Here is an 18,360-nt window from a genome sequence, read left to right as displayed (position 1 = left end):
GGCCATTTGTGCATCTGTTTTGGGTAATGTCCACTCATATCTCCTTCCCGTTTTAATTTTAAATTTTCCAGCTTTATTGAGGTATAAGTGATAAATTGTACATATTTAAGATGTATACCGTAATGTTCTGATATTGATATATGTATACATTTTGAAGCGATTACCATGATAAAGCTAATTTATCACATCTATCAATTTACATAATTACCACTTTTGATGTAGTAGGATATTTAAGGTCTACTCTGTTAGTGAATTTCGAGATAGAATACATTACTATTCACTGTAATCATGATGCTGTACATTAGTTCTGCAAAGGTTATTCATCTTATAACTGAAAGTTTGTACCTTTGTCCAACATCTCTCCATTTCCTCCACCTCTGACTCCAGATAATTACCTTTCTATGCTTTGTTTCTGTGAGTTCAACTTTTTAAGATTCCACTCAAAAGTGAGATCATGTAGCAATTGTCTTTCTGTGTCTAACTTATTTCACTTAGTTTAATGTCCTTCAGGTTCATTCATGTTGTTGCACATGGCAAGATTTCCTTCTTTTTAAAGTTTGAACAAAATTTCATTCTGTATATATACATGGTATACACTTTTTTTATTCATTCATCCACCAGCAATTATATTGTTTTCATATGTTGGCTATTGTGAAAAATGCTGCAGTAAACATGGGAGTGCAAATGTGTTCTCAGCATACTAATTTTATTTCCTTTGGATATGTACTCAGAAAGTGGGATTGGTGGATTATACATATGGTAGTTCTAGTTTTAATTTTTTGTGGTACTGGGGTTTGAACTCAGGGCCTCATGTTTGCTAGGTGGGTGCTTTACCATTTGAGCCACTCTGTTAGCCGTATTTTTAATTTTTTTTGAGGAACCTCCATACTACTTTACACAATGGCTGTACCAATTTATATCCCACAGACAGTGGGATTTAAATTTTCTCCACATTCCCACAACAGTTTTTAATCTTTTGACTCTAATATTAGTCTTCTGAATAGCTGTGAGGTGATATATTATTATGGTTTTGATTTGCATTTCTCTGATAACTTGTTTCTTTCATATCTTTTTTGGAAAAATATCTGGTCAGGTATTTTTAAATTGAGTTTTTCAACTTTTCTATTGTGTTGCTGGAGTTCTTTGTATATTTTGGATATTAACTCCTTGTGAAAAGAGGTTTTAAAAATATTTCTCTCATTCTGTAGATTGCCTTTTTATTTTAATATTGTTTCCTTTGCTGTTCAGAAACTTTTCAGTTTGATGTAGTTTTTTTCTTTTATTGCCAGTGTCATATGTAAAATGACATTGCCTAGTACAGTATCATGAAGCTGGTCATAGTGCGCACACCTACGATCCCAGCACTTACGAGGCTGAGGCAGGAGAATAATGAGTTTGAGGCCAGTCTAGAATACATAGTGAGACCCTGCCTCAAAAAATCCAAAAACCTCAAACCAACCAAAATAAACAATGTCATGGAATTTTGCCCATTTTCAAATTAAATTGTATTGGTGAGATTTAAAAACTCTTTCTATATTTGGGTTATCTATGAAGCATAGAACCTAGGACATGGTTATTTGTGTTGGTTTTTAGTTTGACCACCTGTGTGAGAGAAGTGAAATGAAGCAGAGATGAGACAAAACTTATTAATTGATCACCATATATTTATTGCCAATATCAATGCAATCTAGTCATTTGAATCCAAAGACTTAAAACAAACACATTACAGTCAAAGGAACTATAACACAGTGGCAGTCTTCCTCTTCATCTGGATGTGACTGGTATTTCCTTACATGGAAAGGGCAGTAACTACAGAAAGAGCACCTCTAAAGTTTTCCAATCTGAAGCAATTTTGTACAAGTATGAGGCAAAGTCTTTCTTGTTGAAATCAAGTTAAAGCCTATATTTGGATCATTTGATGTGCCCTGCCTTTTAAAAATAATGCTCTTGTTCACTGGCTAGGGAGAAGCATCTGAAGCAACTTTTTAATGCCTCCTGTCAGCACACAAATTAAAGATGTACCCCAGAATAGGGCTTGGTGTTTTTAATAATCAAAGAGGCTACTTATGTTGCATTTTTGTTTTTAGGACCTTTGCCTTTCTGCTGCCATCCAACAAAATGTGCACTAAAAACTAAAAATTAGAGTACATGTTTCTGTAAGAGAAAACTGATTCCAGGACTGGTAATGCATTTGTAATATATTGCTTTTTAAAACTACAAGCTTAACTTTGGCATTGTCTCTAATTAACAACCTATGAAAAGATACCTCAACTAAATCCAAGGTCTTTAAATATTTTGCACTATTATAGCAAATTTATCCATTACATATTTATTAAACTCAATATATCCTAACAGAGTAGCCCAAATTCCCCACATTATTTGGAAGGAACACAATAACAAGAAATAGAGTGTAGTTAGAGATTTAAAAGAAAAGGATAGAAAGAGACATTCACATTGAAATTTCATGATGAATTATAATAGTTTCTTATTTCTTAAATGAATATTGAGTGAATTTCACCTCTGTTTCATTTTTTTCACCTCTATGTGTTAATCACTCCTAGAATTAGCACCTCCGCTCTAGGACATATTCATAAAGTGGAGTGATACTATTGAAACTGTGGGAACTTGAGCCTATATGATTTCCCCCTCCACAGTTACCTCCTCTTCCTCTCTGATAGCAGTAGCCACCTTGTCTGTTGTCCTCATTGCAAAATGAAAACTGATTGGTAGTATTTGACCTAGATTGTTCATATGAGGGTGTAAATTGTCCAAAGGCACAACCTGAGGACCTTTCTACGTTTCTATAACTGCTTCTTGATTGCCCTCCATTACAATTAGAAAGGCCATAGCTAGATTTCCACTGGTTTCCCCATCTTCCTTGTAATTCAGGTTGCTCATAACTAGAACACTGACCAGGTTCAGAGCCACATGATCCAGAGCTAGATGAGTGATAAGAGTGAGACCCACATTGTTGAGAGCTAGAACACTGTCCAGGCCCAGAACAATATTGTCCAGAGATAGATGATGGACATGAACCAGAACCATATTGTTCAGAATTAGAACACCGACCTGAACCACACCCATGTTGGCCATAGTTAGAACACTCCCTTGAACCAGACCCACGTTGGCCATAGCTAGAAGACTCGCCTGAGCTGGATCCATGTTGACCACAGATAGATGACTGTCTTGATGTTAAACCATGTTGTCCAAATCCATAGGATTGACTGAAGCCAGATCCATGCTGACTAATGCCAGAAGATTCTCTTGAACCAGACTCATGTTGACCAAAGTTAGAAGCCTCTCCTAGGTGAGACCCATATTGCCCTTGGTTAGCAGACTGGCCTGATGCAGAGCAGTGTTGGGTGTGACTAGCAGACTGACCTGAACCAGACATAGACACACAAGAGCTACAAGGCTGATTAGAACCTAAACCATGCTGACAATAACTGGATGACTGACCTGAATTGAATCCACGTTGACCACAGCTTGATGAATGTTGTAATAATGAACCACACTGTCCACTAGCAGAGCACTGACTTTGGCCAAATCCACGCTGATTAAAACTAGAAGAATCCCAGGAGCCACACTTGTGTGGCCCCAAATTAGAACATGCTCCTGATCCAGAACCATTCTGACCATAACAAGAAGACTCTCCACTTCCAGAACCAGACTGTCCATATGTTAAAGACTGACCTGAACTAGATCCATGATGTTGGAGAGTAAGAGAAGAGGAAACCCCAATACCAGGGAGGCCAAAACATGAGGACTGCTCTGAGCTCCATCCATGCTGGCCACAAGCTGAAGACTGTACTAATGAAGAGCCCTGTTGTCCAAAGCTAGAAGATTGATTTTGGCCAGATCCATGCTGCCTAATGCCTGAAGACTCTTGTGAGCCAGAATGATGATGCTCTGACCCAGAAGAATAACTTGAGCCAGACCCATGCTGTCCATAGTTAGAAGACTGACCTGAGCTAGATCCGTGCTGACCATAGCTAGATGACTGTCCTGAGGATGAACCACGTTGTCCTCTACTAGAGGATGCTTGCCTTCCCGGATGATGTTCTCCATACCTCAGAGACTGACCTGAACCCGACCCATGGCGCCTGTGGCTGGAAGACTGATGTGATCCTGATCCATGTTGGCCATAGCTGGAAGAGTGACCTTCCTCAGACCCATGCTGGCCATAGCTGGAAGACTGACCTGCACTAGATTCATGCTGGCCAGATCCTGAGGACTGTCCTGATGAAGAACCCTGTTGTCCATAGCTAGAGGATTGATTTTGGCCAGATCCATGCTGTCTAATGCCTGAAGACTCTTGTGAGCCAGAACGGTGATGCTCAGAGCCAGAAGAATAACTGGACCCCAATCTATAGTCACCATATTTAGAAGACTGACCTGTGGTGGATCCGTGTTGAGCACAGCTAGATGACTTACCTGAGGATGAACCATGTTGTCCTCTACCAGAGGACTCTTCCCTTCCCGAACCATGCTCTCCATACCTCAGAGACTGACCTGAACCCGACCCATGGCGCCTGTGGCTAGAGGACTGATATGATCCCAATCCATGTTGGCCATAACTGGAAGACTGACGTTCCTCAGATCCATGCTGGCCATAGCTGGAAGACTGACCTGCACTAGATCCATGCTGGCCAGATCCTGAGGACTGTCCTGATGAAGAACCCTGTTGTCCATAGCTAGAGGATTGATTTTGGCCAGATCCATGCTGTCTAATGCCTGAAGACTCTTGTGAGCCAGAACGATGATGCTCAAAGCCAGAAGAATAACTGGACCCTGACCCATGGTGACCAGAGTTAGAAGACTGACCTGTTGTGGATCTGTGTTGACCACAGCTAGATGACTGTCCTGAGGATGAACCATGTTGTCCTCTACCAGAGGACTCTTCCCTTCCCGAACCATGCTCTCCGTACCTCCAAGACTGACCTGAACCTGTCTCATGATACCTGTGGCTAGAAGACTGATCTGATCCTGATACATGTTGGCCATAGCTGGAAGACTGACCTGCACTAGATCCATGCTGACCAGAGTCTGAAGACTGTCCTGATGAAGAACCCTGTTGTCCATAGTTAGAGGATTGATTTTGGGCAGATCCATGCTGCCTAATGCCTGAAGACTCTTGTGAGCCAGAACGATGATGCTCAGAGCCAGAAGAATAACTTGACCCAGACCCATGGTGACCATAGTTAGAAGACTGACCTGAGCTGGATCCGTGTTGACCACAGCTAGATGACTGTCCTGAGGATGAACCACATTGTCCTCTACCAGAGGACTCTTCCCTTCCTGAACCATGCTCTCCATACCTCAGAGACTGACCTGAACCCGATCCACGGTGCCTGTGGCTAGAAGACTGATGTGATCCTGATCCATGTTGGCCATAGCTGGAAGAGTGACCTTCCTCAGACACATGCTGGCTGTAGCTGGAAGACTGACCTGTGCTAGATCCATTCTGGCCACAGCCTGAAGAGTGTCTTGATGAAGAGCCCTCTTGTTCATAGCTAGACGATTGAATTTGGCCAGATCCATGCTGCCTAATGCCTGAAGATTCTCGTGAGCCAGAATAATGATGCTCAGAACCAGAAGAATAAGTGGACCCCAACCCATGGTGACCATAGTTAGAAGACTGACCTGAGCTGGATCCGTGTTGACCACAGCTAGATGACTGTCCTGAGGATGAACCATGTTGTCCTCTACCAGAGGACTCTTGCCTTCCTGAACCATGCTTTCTGTACGTGGGTGACTGACCTGAACCTGAGCCATGTCGGCTATGAGTAGAAGACTGATGTGATCCTGATCCATATTGGCCATAGCTGGAAGTCTGACCTTCCTCAGATCCATGCTGGCCATAGCTGGAAAACTGACCTGCACTAGATCCATGCTGGCCAGAGCCTGAGGACTGTCCTGATGAAGAACCCTGTTGTCCATAGCTAGAGGATTGATTTTGGCCAGATCCATGCTGTCTAATGCCTGAAGACTCTTGTGAGCCAGAATGATGATGCTCTGACCCAGAAGAATAACTTGAGCCAGACCCATGCTGTCCATAGTTAGAAGACTGACCTGAGCTAGATCCGTGCTGACCATAGCTAGATGACTGTCCTGAGGATGAACCACGTTGTCCTCTACTAGAGGATGCTTGCCTTCCCGAATGATGTTCTCCATACCTCAGAGACTGACCTGAACCCGACCCATGGCGCCTGTGGCTGGAAGACTGATGTGATCCTGATCCATGTTGGCCATAGCTGGAAGAGTGACCTTCCTCAGACCCATGCTGGCCATAGCTGGAAGACTGACCTGAGCAAGATCCATGCTGGCCACTGCCTGAAGAGTGTCCTGATGAAGAGCCCTGTTGTCCATAGCTAGAGGAATGAATTTGGCCATATCCATGCTGCCTTATGCCTGAAGACTCTTGTGAGCCAGAACGGTGATGCTCAGAGCCAGAAGAATAACTGGACCCCAATCTATAGTCACCATATTTAGAAGACTGACCTGTGGTGGATCCGTGTTGAGCACAGCTAGATGATTTACCTGAGGATGAACCATGTTGTCCTCTACCAGAGGACTCTTCCCTTCCCGAACCATGCTCTCCATACCTCAGAGACTGACCTGAACCCGACCCATGGCGCCTGTGGCTAGAGGACTGATATGATCCCAATCCATGTTGGCCATAACTGGAAGACTGACGTTCCTCAGATCCATGCTGGCCATAGCTGGAAGACTGACCTGCACTAGATTCATGCTGGCCAGATCCTGAGGACTGTCCTGATGAAGAACCCTGTTGTCCATAGCTAGAGGATTGATTTTGGCCAGATCCATGCTGTCTAATGCCTGAAGACTCTTGTGAGCCAGAACGGTGATGCTCAGAGCCAGAAGAATAACTGGACCCTGACCCATGGTGACCAGAGTTAGAAGACTGACCTGTTGTGGATCTGTGTTGACCACAGCTAGATGACTGTCCTGAGGATGAACCATGTTGTCCTCTACCAGAGGACTCTTCCCTTCCCAAACCATGCTCTCTGTACCTCCAAGACTGACCTGAACCTGTCTCATGATACCTGTGGCTAGAAGACTGATCTGATCCTGATACATGTTGGCCATAGCTGGAAGACTGACCTGCACTAGATCCATGCTGACCAGAGTCTGAAGACTGTCCTGATGAAGAACCCTGTTGTCCATAGTTAGAGGATTGATTTTGGGCAGATCCATGCTGCCTAATGCCTGAAGACTCTTGTGAGCCAGAACGATGATGCTCAGAGCCAGAAGAATAACTTGACCCAGACCCATGGTGACCATAGTTAGAAGACTGACCTGAGCTGGATCCGTGTTGACCACAGCTAGATGACTGTCCTGAGGATGAACCATGTTGTCCTCTACCAGAGGACTCTTCCCTTCCCGAACCATGCTCTCCATACCTCAGAGACTGACCTGAACCCGATCCACGGTGCCTGTGGCTAGAAGACTGATGTGATCCTGATCCATGTTGGCCATAGCTGGAAGAGTGACCTTCCTCAGACACATGCTGGCTGTAGCTGGAAGACTGACCTGTGCTAGATCCATTCTGGCCACAGCCTGAAGAGTGTCTTGATGAAGAGCCCTCTTGTTCATAGCTAGACGATTGAATTTGGCCAGATCCATGCTGCCTAATGCCTGAAGATTCTCGTGAGCCAGAATAATGATGCTCAGAACCAGAAGAATAAGTGGACCCCAACCCATGGTGACCATAGTTAGAAGACTGACCTGAGCTGGATCCGTGTTGACCACAGCTAGATGACTGTCCTGAGGATGAACCATGTTGTCCTCTACCAGAGGACTCTTGCCTTCCTGAACCATGCTTTCTGTACGTGGGTGACTGACCTGAACCTGAGCCATGTCGGCTATGAGTAGAAGACTGATGTGATCCTGATCCATATTGGCCATAGCTGGAAGTCTGACCTTCCTCAGATCCATGCTGGCCATAGCTGGAAAACTGACCTGCACTAGATCCATGCTGGCCAGAGCCTGAGGACTGTCCTGATGAAGAACCCTGTTGTCCATAGCTAGAGGATTGATTTTGGCCAGATCCATGCTGTCTAATGCCTGAAGACTCTTGTGAGCCAGAATGATGATGCTCTGACCCAGAAGAATAACTTGAGCCAGACCCATGCTGTCCATAGTTAGAAGACTGACCTGAGCTAGATCCGTGCTGACCATAGCTAGATGACTGTCCTGAGGATGAACCACGTTGTCCTCTACTAGAGGATGCTTGCCTTCCCGAATGATGTTCTCCATACCTCAGAGACTGACCTGAACCCGACCCATGGCGCCTGTGGCTGGAAGACTGATGTGATCCTGATCCATGTTGGCCATAGCTGGAAGAGTGACCTTCCTCAGACCCATGCTGGCCATAGCTGGAAGACTGACCTGAGCAAGATCCATGCTGGCCACTGCCTGAAGAGTGTCCTGATGAAGAGCCCTGTTGTCCATAGCTAGAGGAATGAATTTGGCCATATCCATGCTGCCTTATTCCTGAAGACTCTTGTGAGCCAGAACGGTGATGCTCAGAGCCAGAAGAATAACTGGACCCCAATCTATAGTCACCATATTTAGAAGACTGACCTGTGGTGGATCCGTGTTGAGCACAGCTAGATGACTTACCTGAGGATGAACCATGTTGTCCTCTACCAGAGGACTCTTCCCTTCCCGAACCATGCTCTCCATACCTCAGAGACTGACCTGAACCCGACCCATGGCGCCTGTGGCTAGAGGACTGATATGATCCCAATCCATGTTGGCCATAACTGGAAGACTGACGTTCCTCAGATCCATGCTGGCCATAGCTGGAAGACTGACCTGCACTAGATTCATGCTGGCCAGATCCTGAGGACTGTCCTGATGAAGAACCCTGTTGTCCATAGCTAGAGGATTGATTTTGGCCAGATCCATGCTGTCTAATGCCTGAAGACTCTTGTGAGCCAGAATGATGATGCTCAGAGCCAGAAGAATAACTGGACCCTGACCCATGGTGACCAGAGTTAGAAGACTGACCTGTTGTGGATCTGTGTTGACCACAGCTAGATGACTGTCCTGAGGATGAACCATGTTGTCCTCTACCAGAGGACTCTTCCCTTCCCAAACCATGCTCTCCGTACCTCCAAGACTGACCTGAACCTGTCTCATGATACCTGTGGCTAGAAGACTGATCTGATCCTGATACATGTTGGCCATAGCTGGAAGACTGACCTGCACTAGATCCATGCTGACCAGAGTCTGAAGACTGTCCTGATGAAGAACCCTGTTGTCCATAGTTAGAGGATTGATTTTGGGCAGATCCATGCTGCCTAATGCCTGAAGACTCTTGTGAGCCAGAACGATGATGCTCAGAGCCAGAAGAATAACTTGACCCAGACCCATGGTGACCATAGTTAGAAGACTGACCTGAGCTGGATCCGTGTTGACCACAGCTAGATGACTGTCCTGAGGATGAACCATGTTGTCCTCTACCAGAGGACTCTTCCCTTCCTGAACCATGCTCTCCATACCTCAGAGACTGACCTGAACCCGATCCACGGTGCCTGTGGCTAGAAGACTGATGTGATCCTGATCCATGTTGGCCATAGCTGGAAGAGTGACCTTCCTCAGACACATGCTGGCTGTAGCTGGAAGACTGACCTGTGCTAGATCCATTCTGGCCACAGCCTGAAGAGTGTCTTGATGAAGAGCCCTCTTGTTCATAGCTAGACGATTGAATTTGGCCAGATCCATGCTGCCTAATGCCTGAAGATTCTCGTGAGCCAGAATAATGATGCTCAGAACCAGAAGAATAAGTGGACCCCAACCCATGGTGACCATAGTTAGAAGACTGACCTGAGCTGGATCCGTGTTGACCACAGCTAGATGACTGTCCTGAGGATGAACCATGTTGTCCTCTACCAGAGGACTCTTGCCTTCCTGAACCATGCTTTCTGTACGTGGGTGACTGACCTGAACCTGACCCATGTCGGCTATGAGTAGAAGACTGATGTGATCCTGATCCATATTGGCCATAGCTGGAAGTCTGACCTTCCTCAGATCCATGCTGGCCATAGCTGGAAAACTGACCTGCACTAGATCCATGCTGGCCAGAGCCTGAGGACTGTCCTGATGAAGAACCCTGTTGTCCATAGCTAGAGGATTGATTTTGGCCAGATCCATGCTGTCTAATGCCTGAAGACTCTTGTGAGCCAGAACGATGATGCTCAGAGCCAAAAGAATAACTGGACCCTGACCCATGGTGACCATAGTTAGAAGACTGACCTGAGCTGGATCCATGTTTACCACAGCTAGATGACTGTCCTGAGGATGAACCGTGTTGTCCTCTACCAGAGGACTCTTCCCTTCCTGAACCATGCTCTCCGTACCTCCAAGACTGACCTGAACCTGACTCATGACACCTGTGGCTAGAAGACTGATGTGATCCTGATCCATGTTGGCCATAGCTGGAAGACTGACCTGCACTAGATCCATGCTGACCAGAGTCTGAAGACTGTCCTGATGAAGAACCCTGTTGTCCATAGTTAGAGGATTGATTTTGGGCAGATCCATGCTGCCTAATGCCTGAAGACTCTTGTGAGCCAGAACGATGATGCTCAGAACTAGAAGAATAACTTGACCCAGACCCATGGTGACCATAGTTAGAAGACTGACCTGAGCTGGATCCATGTTGACCACAGCTAGATGACTGTCCTGAGGATGAACCGTGTTGTCCTCTACCACAGGACTCTTGCCTTCGTGAACCATGCTTTCCATACCTGGGTGACTGACCTGAACCTGACTCATGACGGCTATGAGTAGAAAACTGATGTGATCCTGATCCATGATGGCCATAGCTGGAGCAGTGACCTTCCTCAGACCCATTCTGGCCGTAGCTGGAAGACTGACTTGTGCTAGATCCATGCTGGCCACTGCCTGAAGAGTGTCCTGATGAAGAGCCCTGTTGTCCATAGCTAGAGGATTGAAATTGGCCAGATCCATACTGCCTTGTGCCTGAAGACTCTCGTGAGTCAGAACAAAGATGCTCAGAGCCAGAAGAATAACTGGACCCTGACCCATGGTGATCATAGTTAGAAGACTGACCTGTGGTGGATCCATGTTGACCACAGCTAGATGACTGACCTGAGGATGAACCATGTTGTCCTCTACCTGAGGACACTTGCCTTCCTGAACCTTGCTCTCCATACCTCAGAGACTGACCTGAATTTGACCCATGGCGCCTGCGTCTAGAAGACTGATATAATCCTGATCCATGTTGGCCATAGCTGGAAGACTGACCTTCCACAAACCCATGCTGGCCATAGCTGGAAGGCTGACCTGCACTAAACCCATGCTGGCCAGAGTCTGAAGAGTGTCCTCTTGAAGAGCCCTGTTGTTCATAACTAAAGGATTGGTTTTGGGCAGATCCATGATGCCTAATGCCTGAAGACTCTTGTGAACCAGAATGATGATGCTCAGAGCCAGAAGAATAACTTGACCCAGACCCATGGTGACCACAGTTAGAAGACTGACCTGAGCTGGATCCGTGTTGACCACAGCTAGATGACTGTCCTGAGGATGAACCATGTTGTCCTCTACTAGAGGACACCTGCCTTTCTGAACCATGCTCTCCATACCTGGGTGACTGACCTGAACCTGACTCATGATGGCTGTGAGTAGAAAACTGATGTGATCCTGATCCATGTTGGCCATAGCTGGAAAACTGACTTTCCTCAGACCCATGCTGACCGTAGCTGGAAGACTGACCTGCGCTAGATCCATGCTGGCCACTGCCTGAAAAGTGTCCTGATGAAGAGCCCTGTTGTCCGTAGCTAGAGGATTGATTTTGGCCAGATCCTTGTTGCCTTATGCCTGAAGACTCTTGTGAGCCAGAATGGTGATGCTCAGAGCCAGAAGAATAACTTGACCCAGACCCATGACAACCATGATTAGAAGACTGATCTGAGTTGAATCCGTGTTGACCACAGCTGGATGACTGACCCGAGGATGAACCATGTTTTCCTCTCCCAGAGGACTCTTGCTTTCCTGAACCATGCTTTCTGTAGTTTAGAGACTGACCTGAACTCAACCCATGGCGCCTGTGTCTAGAAGACTGATATGATCCTGATCCATGTTGGCCATAGCTGGAAGACTGACCTTCTTCAGAGTTATGCTGTCCGTAGCTGGAAGACTGACCTGAACTAGATCCATGCTGACCACAGCCTGAAGAGTGTCCTGATGAAGAGCCCTGTTGTCCGTAGCTAGAGGATTGATTTTGGGCAGATCCATGCTGCCTAATGCCTGAAGACTCTCGTGAGCCAGAATGATGATGCTCAGAGCCAGAAGAATAACTGGACCCCAACTCATGGTGACCATAGTTAGAAGACTGATCTGATCTGGATCCGTGTTGATCACATCTAGATGACTGTCCTGAGGATGAGAGATGTTGTCCTCTACCAGAGGACTCTTGTCTTCCCGAGCCATGCTCTTCATTCCTCAGAGACTGTTCTGAACCTGACCCATGGCACCTGTGGCTAGAAGCCTGATGTGATCCCGATCCATGTTGGCCATAGCTGGAAGACTGACCTTCCTCAGACCTATGTTGGCCGTATCTAGAAGACTGACCTTCACTAGATCCATGCTGGCAAGAGCCTGAAGAGTGTCCTCTTGAAGAGCCCTGTTGTCCATAGCTAGAGGATTGATTTTGTCCAGATCTATGCTGCCTAATTCCAGAAGAGTCTCGTGAGCCAGAATGATGATGCTCAGAGCTAGAAGAATAACTGGACCCCAACCCATGGTGACCATAGTTAGAAGACTGACCTAAGCTGGATCCGTGTTCACCACAGCTAGATGACTGACCTAAGGATGAGCCATGTTGTCCTCTTCCAGCGGACTCTTGCCTTCCCGAACCATGCTCTCCATACCTGGGTGACTGACCTGAACCTGACACATGACAGCTATGAGTAGAAGACTGTTGTGATCCAGATTCTTCCTGGCCATAGCTGGATGTTTGAGCTGAGCTATGTCTTTTCTGGCCACAGTCTGAAGGCTGTACTGTTGAAGAGCACCGTTTTCCCTGACTAGAGTGTTTATTTTGGGCAGATCCATGCTGCCTAAAGTCTGACAAGTTTCCTGAGCCTGAACGATGATGTTCAAATCCAGTAGAACAACTTGAAGCAGACCCATGTTGTCCATAATTGGAAGATTTTTCTGATTTGGATCCTTGTTGACCTTTTCTTGATGCCTGCTCTGAGCCTGTTCTCTTTTGTTCAGAAGTAGTTGACTGATCTGATCCAGAGCTGTGTTGGTGATTGGTAGAAGATTGATTTGATGTAGACCCATGGTGGCCTAAGCTTTTAGACTGACTAGATGAAGATTCATTCTTTTTACAGTTTGATGACTCTCCTGACTCATTTTGTTTATAATTACCTGTGCTGGACTCATTGTATTTCTCACTAGAAGATTTGCTACAGCCAGAACTTTTTTTTCCAAGATTAGAGGATTGGTTTGACTCAGAGCTATTGTTTTTGTTTCCACAACTGCCTGAATGGACACCTGAGGTGGATTCATGGTTTGTTTGCCTGGAAGAATTTCTTGAGCCAGAACCATATTGTTCATAACCAGAAGAGTCTCTAGATCCAGATTTTTGGCGACCATGGGTAAAAGATTGTTCTGACTCAGACCTAGTGTATCCAAAGGCAGATGACTGATTTGTGTCAGTTCCATGCTTTGGACTTCCACAGTTTCCTGACCAATGACTAGAGCTGATGCTTTGTTTTCTCTGTATAGAGTACTTGTAAGAGCTTGCTTGGTCTTTGTCACTGCTTGGAGAGTTGTCTGATTCTGACTTATACTTTTCAGAGCTTGTGGACCATCTTGGTTCAGAACCATGTTTTTGTTGTTGACTGAATCCTTCTTGATCACTTGAACTGAATCTAGGTTGCCTCTGACTAGAACAATGACTATAGTTGAAGCCCTCTTTGCCATAGTGTGGTGACTGATACAAATCAGATCTACATTGTTCAAATCTTGAGGCATTGCCTGAGCCAAATTGATGTGTTTGTTTTTTCCAACTCCCTGAGTGACCACTTGTGCTGGATCCACGTCTTCTTTGACTAGAGGACTGACCTGAGGTTGATGTATGTTTTCCATGACCAGAAGACTCAGTTGAATTAGAACAATATCCTTGTTCTTCACAGTTTTCTGATTGAGATCCTCCTTTTGATATATGCCATCTCTTTTGAGAGGGATGACTTGAGCCATACTCATGACTACAACCAGACTCATTTGAATTTGACCAATAATCTTCTTCACTACTTGAGCTGAATCCATGGTGCTGGTTTGATTTCTTCTTCTGTTGTTTATTCCCTAAGGATTCATTTGAGTCAGATATTTCTCGCTGATGAGAACCATACTTGTTTTTCTCACTATCCTCAAAGTGAGTTGAACTTGACTTTCTCCTTTCCCCAGAGCTTTGCCTGTTTCCAGAACTTCGCAAGCTTCCTTGATGCCTCAGTTTTCTGGCGGTGGACTTAGGCCTGTGTTTAATGCTTCCTCTGGAGCCCGTGGAGTAGAAGTCATTCCCTCCTGCACTAGAACTTGAACAACTGGAAGAGGATTCTTGTTCTTTGTCATCCTCTTCTTCTGTTTCACTGTGTTCCTCTTGGTACTGGTGATTATGATCTCTTTGCTTTGACCCTGAAGCTTGGCAGTAATCTTTGCCAACAATTTTATTACAAGCTTGAGCCAGCTTGAATATCATCAGAAGATACTCTGTAAAATCCACTCTTTTATTATGGTCTCGATCCAGACTTTGCATGATGATATCTACAGTGTCTGGATCATCTGGATTCTATATAGGAACAAAGTACAAAAATTAGCTCTGTGAATGTAGACTGTATGCCCAGCTAACCAATCGAAGGAAGGTTGTAGAAATGTGAATATTTGGCATTTTTAGGTGGAGGTCAACCATATAGTCTTTTGGACTATATCTTGCTTCCTGAGCAGAAAGACAGAAAGTTGTGTGCAGTGAATAAGGCATCAAGAAATGGCTAGAAGGGGTTACAACTGGAAGGTCAAAGGGAGTAAGGGAACCAATTATTTTTGGTGAAGAGTGATTACATAAGAATGATTAGGTCATTAATAACAATTTTAGAGACCCACATTAATCATATAACATTGTCCAATTTAGTTAATTAATTTACTAATTCAACAAAGATTTATTGTCTATCTGTTATCTATCTAGCATGGGGTTAATTCAAGGGAATAGAGCTGTGAATATGTTTAGCTCTAACAAAATGGAATTTAAATTTTAGTGAGTCTTATACACAAACTTAAAATTATACTTTATTGTGCTAGGGGAAATCATTTGGGATCCAAGAAAGGTTAATGAGAGAATGTGATGCCTTTTGAAGGATGGGTTGGTATTAGCCAAATAAAACTGTACATTGTAAAGGAACGGAGAGGAGCCAAAAGATTGTTCCAAGCAGAGGGAATGATATGAACAAAGGGCTAAAGTAGAGAGAAGGCATAGGTCACTCAAAGAATAGAAAGAAATTCAGGATTACTAGATTTGGTCTAAGGAGTCAAGACAGGTAGCTAGAGACATAAATAGGGAATAGATCAAAGCTTTTAAGTAATGTTAAATAATTTGGGACTTTATATTAAGAGCTGATGTGTGCTGTTGAAGGATTTTTGGCATCTGATGCTGAAAATGGAAGTAGGAGGTGGCCTAAACCAAAGGATTGACAATAGTGATAGAGAGAAATGGTCTCTTGATGAACTAGATGGAAGTTGGAAGGTAATGGTGTCTACTGAAAATAAGGTAATCAAGAATAGTACCAGCATTCTACCTTGGTATAGAGTTTTTACCTTCAGAATTTGGTGAAACTCATTTTCCAAAAGTTCATTCAACTCTGCCTTGTTCAACATGTCACATTCTCCATGTTGCTTGGAATATTGGTAGAAAACATCAATGACAGTGACAATGCCTTGTAGGAGTTTAGACATCTTTTTGCAAATTTATGTTAACCTAAAGGGGCATGAAGAGGGGAGAAGAGAGACCCATATTTTATTCCCTTTTCTTGCTTAAACATATGAATAGGTCCTATCACTTTTAATAATAGGTAGCCATGATTAATTTCATCCAATTGTAGTCAAGAACTAATTTAGAGTTGTATTACTTGTTTAAGCTATGTAGCAAGAGAGTGATGACCTAGGAATAGGATCTATATGTCTTATTTCCATTCCTGAATGAGTGTAGGAATGAAAACTTTCTGTTTTGGGTTCCCTGCCTCTATTAGGGATACGAGCATTGTTCTGGAGCTAAAGAAAACCTGAATGTACAAGTCCATTCACTTTGTCAGTTCCTTTCTAGGTCCTAATTACCACACAGCAGACGACAGGTGCATCATCATGGCATACATAACTCCAACTAAAGAATACTAGTGGCTAAATGAGACCCTCAAGACTTCTTGGTTAGGGAAAGACAAAGTGAGCAAAGCCAACCACAGGCTAGCTGACAAGAAACTGGAGGTGACAGCTATCAGATTTAGGTTCTGTTTTCTTTCTCCAAGCAGAGACTAACCCTCAGACCTTATGGGTTATACAACAGAAAGGAAAAGTTCAGTAGTAAAAGAAGTAACCTGCCTAGTGGGTAATTTGATTCCCATAATCTTAAGGAAAGACCCCAAAGAAAAGAGGTTCTATTCAGTTTAGTCATTATTTCATTTTACTTCTCGATAAAGTTAAAATTATACTGAAGTTTCCTACAGTAAAAAGAAGGTTGGTATCCAGTGCCTGTTTGCTTTAGAGTATATCCTGGACTTTCATAATTTATATCCTTAAGTACACATGAATAGAAATGAACCCCTGTTCACTTACCTAGCTCACCAGAGGAACAGTAGGATGGAGACTGAAGCAGCTTGCAGGGTGCTGATAGTTTGAGATACTGGCCCTTTTATAGAGGGAATAATGGTTCATTTTAGGGAGGAGCTGCTCTCTTTGACATGTCCTAATTTACTCCTAAACAAGTCCAGCTCCCTTTCCATCTCCACCTCCCATGTGTTTACCTTCTCACTTCCTTACATGCTCACTTGAGATTGCAACAGCAATTCCCAAATCTGGGCTAGTATCAGCCCCACCTGTCAGTCTCAGGACACTTTGCAGAAAGGCCTCTTCATGTATTCACTCAACTATGTAGCACAGTGCATTGACAAAAAGTTGCATGAACTTTAATAGAAGTAGAATGGAGTATGTATGGGACATCAGGGACCAAATGTCCAAGAATCATGGAATTTAAAGTTCAGAGGAAACTTAAAGGTAATCTAGTCAGATGTTCCCATTCTAAGCTAAATTTTCTTATATGAGATTTCAATCAAGGTCTCATCCATGAATTTTTATTATGTTGGAATAAATAATGGCTGCAGAGCCTCTCCTCTTTATCTGTTTACCTAACTTAATTTATGTGACCATTCATCAATGTAGATTTCATTTCAACCACGATGATATAACCTTAGGAAGAAATGCATGCTTTCTAGCATGATGTCCAAGGTCCCTGATAATCTGGGCTGTGGCCTCTCTCTAGCTTCATTTCTTCTCTCCATGTTACTTTTTGTCTACAGATAATTAACTACTTCAGCTTTACTGATATATCATGCTATTTCATCTTTTTTCTTAGAGTACCTTACCTCATTATCTGATTAGTGAATTCCTGTTAATTCTTCAGAATCTACTTGATTCCCTTATGCAGAAAGTCTTTCTTGAATTACTCAAGAGAGTTATAGTTAATTACTTTTTGTTTTATGATTTTATAGTTTTGTCAACCATACCATATTGTAATCCTTAAAATAGTTTTATTATGTAATTAATGTTTATTATAAAAACTAGAAAATATAGGTAAGTGAAGAAAATTAAATCAGATTGCCCTTAAATGTACTAGCCAGAAATATCAACTGCTAATTATTTGGTTTGCTATTAATAACTTGGTTAATTATTCACACAGACACATAGACACACACACACACACACACACACACACACACACACACACTTGTCCATGTCTTATATCCATGAACTCCTTGAGAATAGGAAACAGGCATTATTTATCCCTATGTTACTTAGAGACCCAATGTATTACTTTGAACGTAAATGTCTCCAATGAATGTTTGTCAGTTTGATTTGAATTGAAAGAGAAGCAAGAAATAGAGGCTTTTGCATTGACTGGCTTCTATTTTTTCATAGTAGGGATAGAGTCTGCCTGTTCACTTACTATCTTTACCTCAAGAAATGACTTCATCTGAATATAAACTGAATGTTAGCATTATGAATCAATGAGTGACTTTCTGCTTATCCTTGTTTCCA

General features: G+C 43.7%; 1 protein-coding gene across 1 annotated transcript; it reads right to left on the bottom strand.

Annotated features, from left to right (window-relative positions):
• Positions 1-1,643: 1,643 nt before the first annotated feature.
• Hrnr (hornerin) lies at positions 1,644-16,933 on the bottom strand. The gene is made up of 3 exons (XM_074048087.1): positions 16,882-16,933; positions 15,871-16,030; positions 1,644-14,851 (listed from the first exon to the last, which is right to left on the bottom strand). Exons 2-3 carry the CDS (start codon positions 16,006-16,008, stop codon positions 2,564-2,566), a joined length of 12,426 nt encoding a protein of 4,141 aa, XP_073904188.1. The 5' UTR covers positions 16,009-16,030; positions 16,882-16,933; the 3' UTR covers positions 1,644-2,563.
• Between the last annotated feature and the right edge of the window lie 1,427 nt (positions 16,934-18,360).

The sequence above is a fragment of the Castor canadensis genome, chromosome 11 (assembly GCF_047511655.1).
Source record: "Castor canadensis chromosome 11, mCasCan1.hap1v2, whole genome shotgun sequence".
Lineage (NCBI taxonomy): Eukaryota > Metazoa > Chordata > Mammalia > Rodentia > Castoridae > Castor > Castor canadensis.
This window is presented reverse-complemented; position numbering and strand designations above follow the sequence as displayed.

Coding starts and splice junctions, on each gene's coding strand:
- Hrnr (XM_074048087.1), bottom strand. CDS start 16,008: ATGTCTAAACTCCTACAAGGCATTGTCACTGTCATTGATGTTTTCTAC. Junction 14,852..15,870: donor AGTTTCACCAAATTCTGAAG/GTAAAAACTCTA, acceptor GTTCCTATATAG/AATCCAGATGATCCAGACAC.